The sequence below is a fragment of the Nicotiana tomentosiformis genome, chromosome 2, assembly GCF_000390325.3.
Source record: "Nicotiana tomentosiformis chromosome 2, ASM39032v3, whole genome shotgun sequence".
Taxonomy (NCBI): domain Eukaryota; kingdom Viridiplantae; phylum Streptophyta; class Magnoliopsida; order Solanales; family Solanaceae; genus Nicotiana; species Nicotiana tomentosiformis.
Window position 1 is genome coordinate 91,213,894 of NC_090813.1, and position 12,891 is coordinate 91,226,784.

The window sequence follows — 12,891 nt, forward strand, 5'->3', positions numbered from 1 at the left end:
AAATTTGAAAAGTTATATGTTCATATGTATTTAAGTTAATTACAGAAAACATAACAGGTCAGCTAACTTACAAGATGTTGTTCTTGTTCTTTAACTAATACGAAATACTATATGAATTATTTTCAATAATTCAAATATTGTGTTTATGGGTTGCCTTTAAATATTGTGTTTATGGGTTGTCTTCAATATTAAAAAAGTAATTAAATTATAATCATATTTAGTGTAAAATTAATTTTTAAAAGATAAAAAATAAATAATATTTCACTAAAAAAAATTGTACTTTAAATATAATATAATTCTTTGATAAGTTCTCCGGTAATATAGGAGTTATTGATGATCCATAAGTTCTTTTAACATAATTTTAGTAATCTATTACCATAACAAGAATCGAACACGTAACAAAAAAGACAAAGAACTTAAAAATTAGGAAGAAAGAATAAAAATGCATACTTACGTCTGCACGCTGAAAGTATTTCATGGCTTACAAGCTTTTTGGTTTCTCAGTGTCTTATCATAGTTGCTATCATTGTTTTAAAAGACGTTTTCGGGACGAGGTCTTGCACCAAAAATGTCCTGAGGCGATGATGTGAGGCGAAAGTCTTAAGAGGCGTACACTCAACAATTCAGGGCATACGTCAGGGCGTTCATGGCGTACGCCCGGACGTTTGAGGTGTAAGCCCCAGAGACTTTTTCAAATTAAAATAAAATTTGTTGAATAAGTCCTTCGTATAATACCCAAATTCTCAAAAGTCAGCTTGGTAATTACTCAAAAGTTCTAAAAAGAAACTGAAATATATTAAATTTAAAAGTCAAGACTTTTTTTATTAATTAAAGCCCTAAATCATGGTCTTTCTCAATTTTTTATCTTGTCCGCTAGTCTGCTAATATCTCCCGAAAGCTAAAAATATTCAGATTGTTTTTACAAATACAAAGAGAACTCTATTCTCTTTCATAACAGCAAGTTCAAAGTTCAAATTGCAGGTTAGTCATCCTTTTTGTTACTCCATGTAGAAAATTTTATTCTTTTTGACTTAAATTACTTGTGCTTCTAAGCAACGTATAATAGATTATTTTGACTAGTTTTTTGTGGGGATGGAGATATATATATATATATATATATATATAATAATTTATTTTGACTAGTTTTTTGTGGGGATGAAGCGCGCGCGCACACACACATATATATATTTTTTAATTTTTATACAATTTTACATGTTTATAAATATTTACTATAATTATATTATTTTATAAAATATTAAAAATTAAATACTTATGGGGCTTACGCCCCGTGCCTCGTGACTTAGGCCTCGATGAGGCATATGTAAAATGTCTTGTCTTACGCCCACGTCTTTTAAAACACTGGTTACTACTTGCTACCCCAAAATTTCTAGCTATATCAAGTCCTTTATTTTGTCAAACTTTTGCATCTTGCAATGTGAGGTAAAAGAATTCTAGACTAACGTGGATACCCCCTATTTAGGATCAGATTTTTAATGATATAAAAGTTCTTAGTTGATTTAAATTTCTAAATATTAGGGTTCTTTAAATAAGGAAAAACTTTAATAAGTAAAATTTTAATTGATTTTAAATTCTTAAATATTAGGATATATAACTAAATGACTATTTTGTCTAGTAGATAATTAATTTTTAAAGGATAAAAAAAGCGAACGATATTCCGCTAAGGGTATTCGTGCTTTTAATATAGTATAGATTTAGATATAAATAGATATAGATATAGATAGATTATAACTATCGGTGAAAGTCAAAAAAATTTAAAATAATAAGATATCACATTAGAGTTTAAAAAATTAACCGAATCTAAATATCTAAAACTTACTAAAAACTATATAGTACATCCAAGAATAGTATGATCTATTGGTCAATAAAATTAGCGAAAATTATTGCTAAGCTTTAAATACCTAGTGAATAGTTAAAATGCCCAAACTAACATTTTATGGAATAAAATGGGTCCGATTTCTTTTCATGAACTAAAATATATCTGGATGACTTAAGTTTAAGCTTAATTTAGGAAATATAACACACTTCAAAAGGAAATTAAAGGGAGAAGGAAGCACTCAACTTCCCTCCCCTTGTATTCCATGAATCTAGTTACAATCTTTACATAACCCAAATGCCGAACCTAATACCTTAATTTTCCCAATCCTCTCTTCTTCAATTTCATACCACTGCTTCTCTTGCTTTCGTTTCTGCAGAGCTCTTCTCCTTACGTTGCTTTTTCAACCTGCTTCATCGCTCCTCGCCGGTGAGTTTCTCAATTTCCTGCTTCAACGCTATCTCTGCATTTATGCAATTCGTGTTTGTACAATCTCCTTCTTTGCGTCCTTGAATTTTCTCAGATCTGTGGTCTCTTCAGTTAAGATATTTGTGAATTTCTAGATTTCTTTTCGCTGTGATAGACTTATTTTGTTTTGAATGGAATTCGCCAAAATAGAGCAGAGTTTGGTATAGCCAAAACCCAGACTAATTTTTAATTAAGGAAAGTTGATTGATTGATTTTCTTTAAAGCTATTTAGGGAAGACAATTCCAGTTACATACAGTTCAACAATTTATCCATGAAACTAGTGTTATGCTACCGTTGAGGTTCCTTTTAGGGTTTCGAAATTCCTCTCATTTACTTAACTAGGTAAGAGAAAAGCTTGAATGTTGATTTAAAGGTGCCATCTATGATCTAACATCCCGTGGGCGCCTACCTTTAGGAAATATTTGGACTTATAACCAAATTGAAGTTATGTTTTCCTTGCTTATTTCCCCGTTGGTTTGAGACATCTCCTGGATTAGGCTCTACTGATGTATGCAGCTTGTAGTCACTTTGCCGAAGGGCAATTGCTTATGGTTATTGCTGAGGAGCTCATTAACTAGTGGTGCTCTTCAATCATGGGATGTGTTATCCAAGCATCACCTGGATGTCTTCATATTAACACCACCAACAACAAAAAACCCAGTGTAATCCCACATGTAGAGTCTGAGGAGAGTAGTATGTGCGCAGACCTTATCCCAGAGACTATTTATGATAAACCCTCGGCTCAAGGAAAGATGCAAAAGGAAGCAATAGCAACAGGCAGTTACATCAGCAAGATAACAAGAAAGCCGAAGCGAAAGATACAACATGTAATAATAGAAATCTAAAAAATAAGAAAATACAAAACTAACCTTAATATTACTGGTATGGACAAGGAAAATATACGACTACGTACTTACCTTCTACCCTAATTCTCGACCTCTACACACTCCTATCAGGGGTCATGTCCTCGGTAAGTTGAAGCAGCGCCATGTCCTATCTAATCACCTTTCCCCGATACTTCTTTGGCCTACCTCTACCTCTCCTCAGACCTACCAAGCTAACCTCTTACACCTCCTTATTGGGGCATCTGTTCCTCACCTCTTCACATATCCGAACCATCTAAGCCTCTTCCGCACTTGTCTTCCGCGGGGGCCACGCTAGCCTTGTCCCAAATATTTTTATTCCTAAAGTTATCTATCTTGGTATGCTCCCACATCCCTCTCAACATCTTCATATTACATTTTTGAAATTTATACCTAATATTTTGCACTATGTTTTTGTGGTGCTATGTATATGTGTGTATGTATGTATAGTGTAGGATCAAACCTAGTGGAGATCCTCTTGATGTTGTTTCTATGCCCCCTGGGAGATGAACTGTTAAGATAAAAAAGTATTATCTTACGTGTCCCTATTGAGTCAATCGTATTTGCGGTTTAGCTATATTAATGCCTTGTTCCAAAATCCCTAAACTAAATAGGACACATATAAGATGAATATGCCACGTCAGCTTTTTTGTCACTAGTTCATGTGTCACACCAGCTTTGTTTTTGCACAATTTTGGCATCATACTTTTCTGCAAATGAATCATGATAAATGCCTGTGTACATTAAGCTCTAATTCTAACAAATTACTCTTCATTGATAGGAAAATGGATGGATCAACAGTCCAAGGTGGGAGCAGCGTGGAGTCATTTCTACGGAACTATAAGCTTGGGAAAACTCTTGGCATTGGATCATTCGGAAAAGTTAAAATAGCTGAACATACCTTAACAGGGCATAAAGTTGCTGTCAAGATTCTCAATCGTCGGAAAATCAAGAACATGGAAATGGAAGAAAAAGGTATAGGAAAACATGTAAATAATGTTTCATTTCTCTACAAGGTCTTGATGGTTTCAAATCAATCTCTCCTTATGCTTGAAGTTGAATTTGTATTTGATTCTTAAATATGCTCAGGTTTCTAGTTAATATTGTCGAAAGGCATGCATAGAGAAGTACAATGGTTTATGGAGTTTTTTTTTTGATGAAGTAAGATGTTGCATTAAAGGCATCAAGAAGATGCAAAGAGTACAAGAAAAAGTTCAGTTTGCTCCTAATACAAAAAATTTAGGTCAGAGCTTGGAGCAAAACCAAAACCAAGAGGAAAAAACTGGCTTTTAAGCCATAGTGAGAGAGCTAATAAAATCTAACATGGAGTCTTTAAGCGCAATTAAAGCATTGGTTTGCTGAAAGGCAAATATACGGAATTTTTTTCTTTTTAAAATATACATATAATGCAAGAGAGAATAATCACAAGTACTTATACACCTTGATGCCTATGTTGAAGCACTGCCTAGGAGAAGTGAAACGCCTAGCGTACATTGCACCCAACTTCAGAGCTGGAGCGCACTTCAGACGAGCCTTTAGAAACACTCTTTCTTACTCATTCTTATGTTTTGAAGAGCGTTGTGAAACCAACTAAAAATGTGATGGCTGGTTATGGCACTTACACTTCCTCGTTCATTGCACATTGGCCCTTCCAAGCTTTAGCCTTTTCGTTTTTATTTGGGAATGGAGAGGAGGGTTGACTTAGATAGCTCGATCTTGCAAAGGTGCACCTCTAGATATTCAATGGACGGAATTAGAGAAACAACAATACTGATAAGCTTTAAAGCCTTAAAGTGAATTAGTTTCAAAAGAATTTGAATATACTGTTAAAAGTCCCAGAGGATATTATAAGTAAGTCAGAAGGTTGATGGTATTAAACCTGGATACCCTATTTGGTTTTACCAACCTCAATCCAAAGTCAATAACCAGGTGTGGGAGTTGCAGCTAAACAATCAACTAAGAACAAACCATTCGATTGACTGGACAAGTTGGAATTAATAACGTCAATCTTTAACAGTTTGTGATCTGAGAGTTCTCTCTTCTTTTCCTTTCTACCATATTCTATCAGGAAGAAGCATGAAGTAGGCAAGTGGAGAGGGACAAGCCCAATCTTTGCAGATGGAGACTGTTATCTAACTAATAAGTTTCCTATGTGTTGCCTTCCTGATTTTCTCGATAAATTTCCTCTTTTATCCCTTTCCTTCTGTCTTTTGATCATCTTTTAGAAGGGAGTGGAAGGTAGATTTGTGAATGATTTCCTATACGAATTGGTAGCTTGTATGTGTATGATGGAGGAAATTGATTTTGCTCTTGACACTGGTCATTACTTTCTCTGAAACCTGGCTCATAGTTATCAGATACTACTTTGTTAGTGGTTTTGTCTATAGACTAATAAGAGTCGTACAATGCTGACATTTGGCAGTGAGAAGGGAAATTAAAATATTGAGATTGTTCATGCATCCTCACATCATTCGGCTGTATGAGGTTGTAGAGACACCATCAGATATATATGTTGTGATGGAGTATGTGAAATCTGGTGAGCTGTTTGATTACATTGTGGAGAAGGGCAGACTACAAGAGGATGAAGCTCGTAAATTCTTCCAGCAGGTGGAGATATGACCTCCTTTCTGAGTTTTCTCATGCTGTTTACCTATTAATTATTAATGGTACTCTTATTCTTCAAACACAGATAATCTCTGGTGTGGAGTACTGCCACAGGAACATGGTGGTTCATAGAGATCTTAAGCCTGAGAACCTCCTTTTGGATTCCAAATGGAATGTGAAGATTGCAGATTTTGGGTTGAGTAATATCATGCGTGATGGTCACTTTCTCAAGACAAGTTGTGGTAGCCCAAATTATGCTGCGCCGGAGGTACTGTTGCATTTAAAATGAGTTGATAATAATATTATTTAGGTCCTTCCCAATATCATGGTACACTGCTTAAAAGTTTGCTTCATTACGATCTTCATTTCTCCATGTAGGTGATATCAGGAAAGTTATATGCTGGACCTGAGGTAGATGTATGGAGCTGTGGTGTTATTCTATATGCTCTTCTCTGTGGCACCCTTCCATTTGATGATGAAAACATTCCCAACCTCTTTAAGAAAATAAAGGTATGCAATTTGTCTGGAATCCACTATTATTAGGTGTTGATCTTCATACAGTTGTTTCATGAAATGGCTGATGATTGACCCTTGGCGTGACCACATAGAATCGTAGGTTCCAATCTTGGAAACAAAGCTAATTTTCCACATATCTAATGCGTATAGACATTTGAATTGGACAGAATTATTTTTGGTGGGACTGAAGTGAATGCAAAATTTGGCCTCATATCCTACTTTAGGTATTAAATACGTTATTAGTCAGATACTTTCGTGTAGCAAAACTTTTCATTGGTCTGGCAGAACATACTAATATTCTATCCCAACTTCAGTTTATGGTCCAATATTTTATTTATAAACTTGGTCCTTCCAAATTAAAAACAAAAAAAGGAATTGTCCAAGTGTACATAGTTCATGTGTTGAAGCTTCTCTCTCAACTAATTACTATTCATGTTTATCTGTGTACTATATGTCTTTAGGGTGGTATGTATACTCTGCCCAGCCATTTATCAGCTGGTGCAAGGGATCTGATCCCAAGGATGCTTATAGTTGACCCTATGAAGCGAATGACTATTCCTGAGATTCGTATGCACCCTTGGTTCCAAGCTCATCTACCACGCTATTTAGCTGTACCTCCACCAGATACGATGCAACAAGCGAAAAAGGTTTGTTGGAACCAACATCAAATGTATTAATGGTTTTAGTCTTTCAAGTTTTTGCTTTCTGCATTTCTTACAGTTCTGTTTTGTGCTTATCATATGAAGAGCTTGCATCTTGACAGAGCCATCATATGGTGGGAATGTTGAGAATGCATTCTAGGATGCTCAGATAGCTAAACGATCAACTTAAGCAACCTCTATTTCCCTATTTGCTTATGCATCTTTGTTGCCTTTAAGGATGTTAGACTATCTCCTTATTCTATCTACCCTGCCCTTCTTCCCAGAGAAAAAGAGTGAAGGAATGGTTAAAGAGAAAGGAAAGGTAATGCTCATTTAGTCTTGCATCTGAGTTTGAATAAGTTTAACAATTGTTTTGGAAAACTGAACCTTGGGGAAGTTGAGAGTTGCTTTGCAACGTTCTTGTTATAAGAGCACATTGCTCTGCTTTCAATATATAATAGCTAAAAAGAAAGGGGGGGAAATCAGACTTTGTTAGGACAAATGTCAAATTTGTCTTGCTGAACCCGATTCCCTTTAAATGCTTGAATATGATATCCTTATTTATCAATCCAAGCGTCGTTTATCTTTTGATACAAGAACAGAGTCCTTTCCTGCTGTTTCAGTGATCTGGTATTACGAATCTTCACTCACCATCTGGCTGTTATATGATATCTAGGGTCTTCTTAGCATTCAATTCACAATTTTACAGCTTTAAATACTGTTATGAATCAGATAATCTTCCCTGGTAAATTAAAATATTTAATTGCAGATTGATGAAGATATTCTTCAAGAGGTGGTCAAAAGGGGATTTGACAGGAACAGCCTTGTTGCCTCTCTCTGCAATAGAGTTCAGAATGAGGTTGTGTTACGGATCCAACCATCTTCTTTCTTTTTTTTTTGGTTAAAATAATCTGAACAGCCAGTTTGACATTTTTCAATGTTTCAGGGTACTGTGGCGTACTATTTGCTGCTGGACAACCGCTTTCGTGCTTCCAGTGGCTACATGGGAGCTGAATTCCAGGAGACTATGGTGCGTTTTGCATGTTTTTGTTGAACGAATCTGCAGTATCTTTGTGATCTGTTTCAGTAAACAAGGAGCGCATTTTCTTACCAATTTGTAATGGACCTCTTCCCTAAAAATATGGTGTTTTGAGCATCTAATTATTTAGTTAAGCTGCATTTTTCTAATCCTATCTTTTCTCTGAAACAATTTTGCTTGTGGATGTTTTAATATGCCATTACAGGAATACGGTTATCATCAAATAAATTCAAGTGAAGCTGTTGCTTCCCCTGTTGGGCAACACTTGCCTGGAATAATGGATTTTCAACAAGTTGGTGCGAGGCAGTTTCCCGTCGAAAGGAAATGGGCTCTTGGACTCCAGGTTTGTGGACTTTCAAGCAAGTCACTATACATTTATCTTATTTAGTTATTACCATAAAAATGTGCGGAAATTGGTTCTTGTTAACCAGTGGAGGGAGGGAAAGACAGTGTTTGAGAACTTGGTTCTTCATAGGTTCATGTGGAACGTGTATCAAAATTCTTACGAACATCGAGAAGATCTTGATTCATCGGTCAAAATCAGTTATTGTTCCATTTATGACATTTGCCAATTGAATGAGTTCTCAATTGAACTCCTTTAACTCAATCTAGGTCTTTATTCTGATAAACAATATGCTACACCATTTGTTTTGGCTTTGCATTAGTCTCGAGCGCATCCACGTGAGATAATGACAGAGGTTCTGAAAGCTCTGCAAGGACTGAATGTACGTTGGAAGAAGATCGGACCCTACAACATGAAATGCCAATGGGTTCCTGGCGTACCTGGCCATCATGAAGGCATGAGTAATAATTCCATACACAATCCATTCTTTGGAGATGATTCAACCGTCATTGAGAACGGTGGTGTCACTATACCTAATGCAGTGAAGTTTGAAGTTCAGGTAATGAATATCCTGCCATCTGTATCTAGATTTCATATGACCGTGAAGCGCTACGGTATATGGTCGTATGATGCTGCTTTAGCCTTTAAGACTGTGTTAAGAAGATTTTGCATATTTTTACATGTAGTAATATATGATTTAAAAGTGAAAAGTCCCACATACAAGGGTTTAAAAGAGTTAGAGAACCCAACAAAAAGTATGATTATCTTGAAGGTCATTGGATAGTCTATGTTGTGGCATACAAATGAATGTTAGAGCTCAATTATGATGTAAACGGCATCAAATAATTTTTATTTTTATTTTTGATAAGCAAACAACACAGAATAAATTAGGTGAGAAAGAAATCTTCTCCATGTAAAGATGGTGAAGTATAATGTCCATGATCGGTGGACGGCTTACTATGGAGGTCCTGAAGCAGATTTTGTGAGTGCTGTTGTGTGTTTAGAGCATATCCCTGAATTTCAGTGAATTAATCGATGTTTGTGGCATTGTTTCAAATTTCTTGCTTGATTTTAGTTAGTATTCCAGTATGTTTTAGAAGCAAATCTGGATAGATTTTACTTAAAGCACAAACCTTACTGAATAATATAGTCTTGGACTTCTATTGAAGGTCTTGTGTTAGTATTTCTCTCTTTTGAACACTATAATCCAGTTAGTCTATGCTGTGGTGCTTGAGTGACAGTACATTGTTTGGATGACCGTTTTTCTCTTTTATACTGCTTTAAATATCAGCTAATCAGCTTGGATATTGTTGAAATTCCTTTAAACTGAGTTCTTTTAAATTTGTGAACGATTGCAGCTTTATAAAACTCGGGAGGAGAAATACCTGCTTGACCTTCAAAGAGTACAGGGTCCACAGTTCCTTTTCTTGGATCTCTGTGCTGCTTTCCTTGCTCAGCTTCGGGTTCTCTAAAGTCTGGCAATCTTAATCTAACCTGGAAAACTATTGATGCTTGCCTAGAGAGCTAGTCCATGTATATAATTGGTATACCAGCTCAGTTGCAAAAATTTCTGTTGCTAAATTCCACCCTGTTTTGTCAGAGGTGCCTAGCAAATCTTTTTGTCGACTCTCTAGGAGTTCTAGCTTTTCCCATCTGTAACGTGCTTACTATAGTGTTCTATTGTTCTCGGTTTCCTGGTGTTCAGTTAACAGACTGAACTAATGGGAAGCATTCACAAGATGAAGAGTCATTTGACACCTTTTGTATTGTTTGGCTTTAATTTATTAGTGTGCTCTCGTGCACCTCTCTCCTACTTAATTTATTATTCTTTTAGGTTTCAGAGGATTTTCTTTTCTTTATGTTCTGACAATCTGTAAGTTTACAGACCTTGATCACTCTAAGATAAAACCACTTTATGATAATATTTAGACAATATGTTGCGTAAGAACATGATAATTTTGAGATGAAATGAGGCTTCAAGAACATAGTAATAGTTTTCGAACTTCATATGTGCTTCCATTATATTAATTCGAAAAATGTAAACAACAATGTCCCTTTTTCTTTTTATCCACATACAACTCATTGGAAAACCATGAGGAATTGACCTAATTCAAATTTGAAGAGATCAAAAGTTGGACAATAAGTCGCACATTATATTCCACAAACCAACTCGTATGAATTCTAAGATAACATCTAGATTTTGCTTAAGATGCATTTTGTTTTGCCGAGACCAAGATCAGTCAGTGTCTACTGATCTTGAAAAAGATAAACGAGAAGAGAGAGTAATCTTCATCTTGACCCAGTGAAAACAAAAGTTACCTGATCAGACAACTACTAAAAAGAACAGAAATCAAGAAAATCCCTACAACAATGGTTGTTGTTTTCTAAGTAAAAAAGGCGCATATTGGTGGTAAATCAATTGAGCTCCAGAGAGACAATTCACTTTCATAAGTAATCGAACTTTGAGAAGTGCATTCAGTTTCCTTTCTTTCACCCATTTTTGTGCTAATTCCTTCTTCATTAATTTTCTTCTCATCCTCTTCCTCCTCTTTACGATTCCTTTTGCATGCATTTCTGAGTCTGCTTAATTGTTCACATCTTTCTCTCTGCACAACTCCTCCTGATTTCAGCTTCAACTTTAAGCATTCTGTAATCCCATTGAATGCATAAAGTGATGCTGAGAATTTCCTCTCGTAATTCATCCTCCTCATAGCCTCACTTATACATGACTCGTCTCCGTAAAATATCCCCTGCTGATCCATTGTGTCTGTTGAATTAATCTCTTCAGCTATCTCAAATGGTGAATAATAACATGACGATCCAATTTCATCAACAAAGTGGAAATTAATTGGCTCTACATCTCCTATATCAGTACTATCATTTTCCTCTTCAATCTCTTCTTCGTCTTCCACAAGATTATTATTAATCTCTCCACCACTCCAGTTAATTTCATCGCTTTTCATCACAGGCTGAACTATGCTGTAATCGTTTTCAGTCAAGCATGCCTCCAAGGTGTTTGTGAAATTGTTCGTGTTAATTGCACTCGTATTGCTTATCATGTTGTTATCAGTTATCTGATCTTCAGGGTCTTTGAGATACTCCATAAACTGTGAATCCGAAAAATAAACTGTTTCATCTCTGTATTCCTCTAACTGTTTGTCCTGATCACGAATTTCCACAGGCTCAGAAGAAGCAGCAGAGGTAGCTGCAGCTAAGGAATTATTTCTAGCTTTGAGTCTATTAAGAAGAAGGTTGGTAATTTTTGAAGGAAGAGCTGGAGTAGAAGAAGAAGATGAAGAACTAGGCCAAAAATTTGTTCGAGTATTGGCTCCACGAAGTAAACAAGCAGCTTCATCATATGCCCTTGCTGCTTCTTCAGCTGTGTCAAAAGTCCCTAACCATACTCTTATCTTTTGTATGGTGTCTTTTATTTCAGCAACCCATCTACCTGATGGCCTCTGTCTAACACCCACAAATCTTTTTCGTGCTCGCCGCGCTCCCCCGAGCGCGGCTGCAGCCGCTGCTTCCTTTACCATCTCGTTCCAGGCTGCATTCCCAGCTTGATCATCATTGCGAGTTTTATTTTCACCAAGTCCCACACTGGCCCGTCTTTTCCTTGCCATTTTGCGAATGTTAAGTGTTGGGATAAGTAAAATTAGATAGATCACAAGAGTGAAGAATTGTGAATTAAAGTCATGGATTTGTGATAGTTTTTATGCAGAACTAGGTTGGTGAAATGGTATGTATTTATATGAAGAGAGAAGGGAAGATCCTGTCAAATGATAAATAGAGGTAGGAAGTTTCTTTGCACTTGTTAAGATGGATTTTTTTGTTCTTTTTTTAATTATTTATGCTTCTTGTGATAACATATGGAGGGTTTCTGTTTGTTATACAGAAATCAAGAATAAAAAGGATTAAATTTGGAGAGGGAGTTGTAAATAATAAGATTTAATAGTCAGTTTGACCCAGCCAAAGAGTGCAGTTTCTTGATTCTTCTTCTTTGTTTATGTTTTAAGAGATGTAACTTGTTTTCTAGGATAAAGTATGCGGCATGAGTTGGTCACTACAATATATGTCACTTGTCTTCTTATTATATAAACTACAACATGAAGATAATTAATTCAGATTATATGTCACTTATCAATACATTTATTAATAATTTTTTTTGTTTCTGATCTTCAAGGCGATTGACATTGAAATTATCAGTTATGAAAGAGACTTGGTGCATCATTGTTCCGTGCATGAAACACACAGGAAACCATGGTGCAGAATGATGCTTAATTGATCATCTTCTCAAAATAGCCATTTGGTCATTTACTCTTCGGCACGCTCTCATGTTATTATTTGCCCTATTTAATGAGTTTAAGTAATATACATTGTCGGTGTACAAATCAGGTCATCTTTACCTATTATAGCAGATCATAAGTTGAGATTATAAATCTTCATTTTAAGAAGGCTTATCCATAAACATTATTTTGACGACTTAATGGTATAAAAATAATTGTATACACTGATGATATTGTATAATACTTTGTCATTAATTCTATTTTAACTGGGAATATTTTTGTGTGTTATGTTACGT

General features: G+C 35.6%; 2 protein-coding genes across 3 annotated transcripts; one reads left to right on the plus strand and one right to left on the minus strand.

The window, feature by feature from the left end:
- Positions 1-2,032: 2,032 nt before the first annotated feature.
- LOC104116177 (SNF1-related protein kinase catalytic subunit alpha KIN10-like) lies at positions 2,033-10,149 on the plus strand. Of its 2 annotated transcripts, XM_009626983.4 has the most exons (11): positions 2,035-2,263; positions 3,948-4,141; positions 5,589-5,773; positions 5,856-6,038; positions 6,149-6,280; positions 6,748-6,933; positions 7,697-7,786; positions 7,874-7,957; positions 8,172-8,309; positions 8,632-8,868; positions 9,668-10,149. In XM_009626983.4, exons 2-11 carry the CDS (start codon positions 3,952-3,954, stop codon positions 9,779-9,781), a joined length of 1,539 nt encoding a protein of 512 aa, XP_009625278.1. In that variant the 5' UTR covers positions 2,035-2,263; positions 3,948-3,951; the 3' UTR covers positions 9,782-10,149. The 2 variants fall into 2 exon arrangements, with proteins under 2 accessions (XP_009625279.1, XP_009625278.1); XM_009626984.4 differs by lacking the exon at positions 6,748-6,933 and having other exon boundaries at positions 2,033-2,263.
- Positions 10,150-10,402: 253 nt separating this feature from the next.
- On the minus strand, positions 10,403-11,986 carry LOC104116176 (ethylene-responsive transcription factor ERN1-like). The gene has a single exon (XM_009626982.3). The coding sequence runs from the start codon at positions 11,930-11,932 to the stop codon at positions 10,694-10,696; it is 1,239 nt and encodes a 412-aa protein (XP_009625277.1). The 5' UTR covers positions 11,933-11,986; the 3' UTR covers positions 10,403-10,693.
- Between the last annotated feature and the right edge of the window lie 905 nt (positions 11,987-12,891).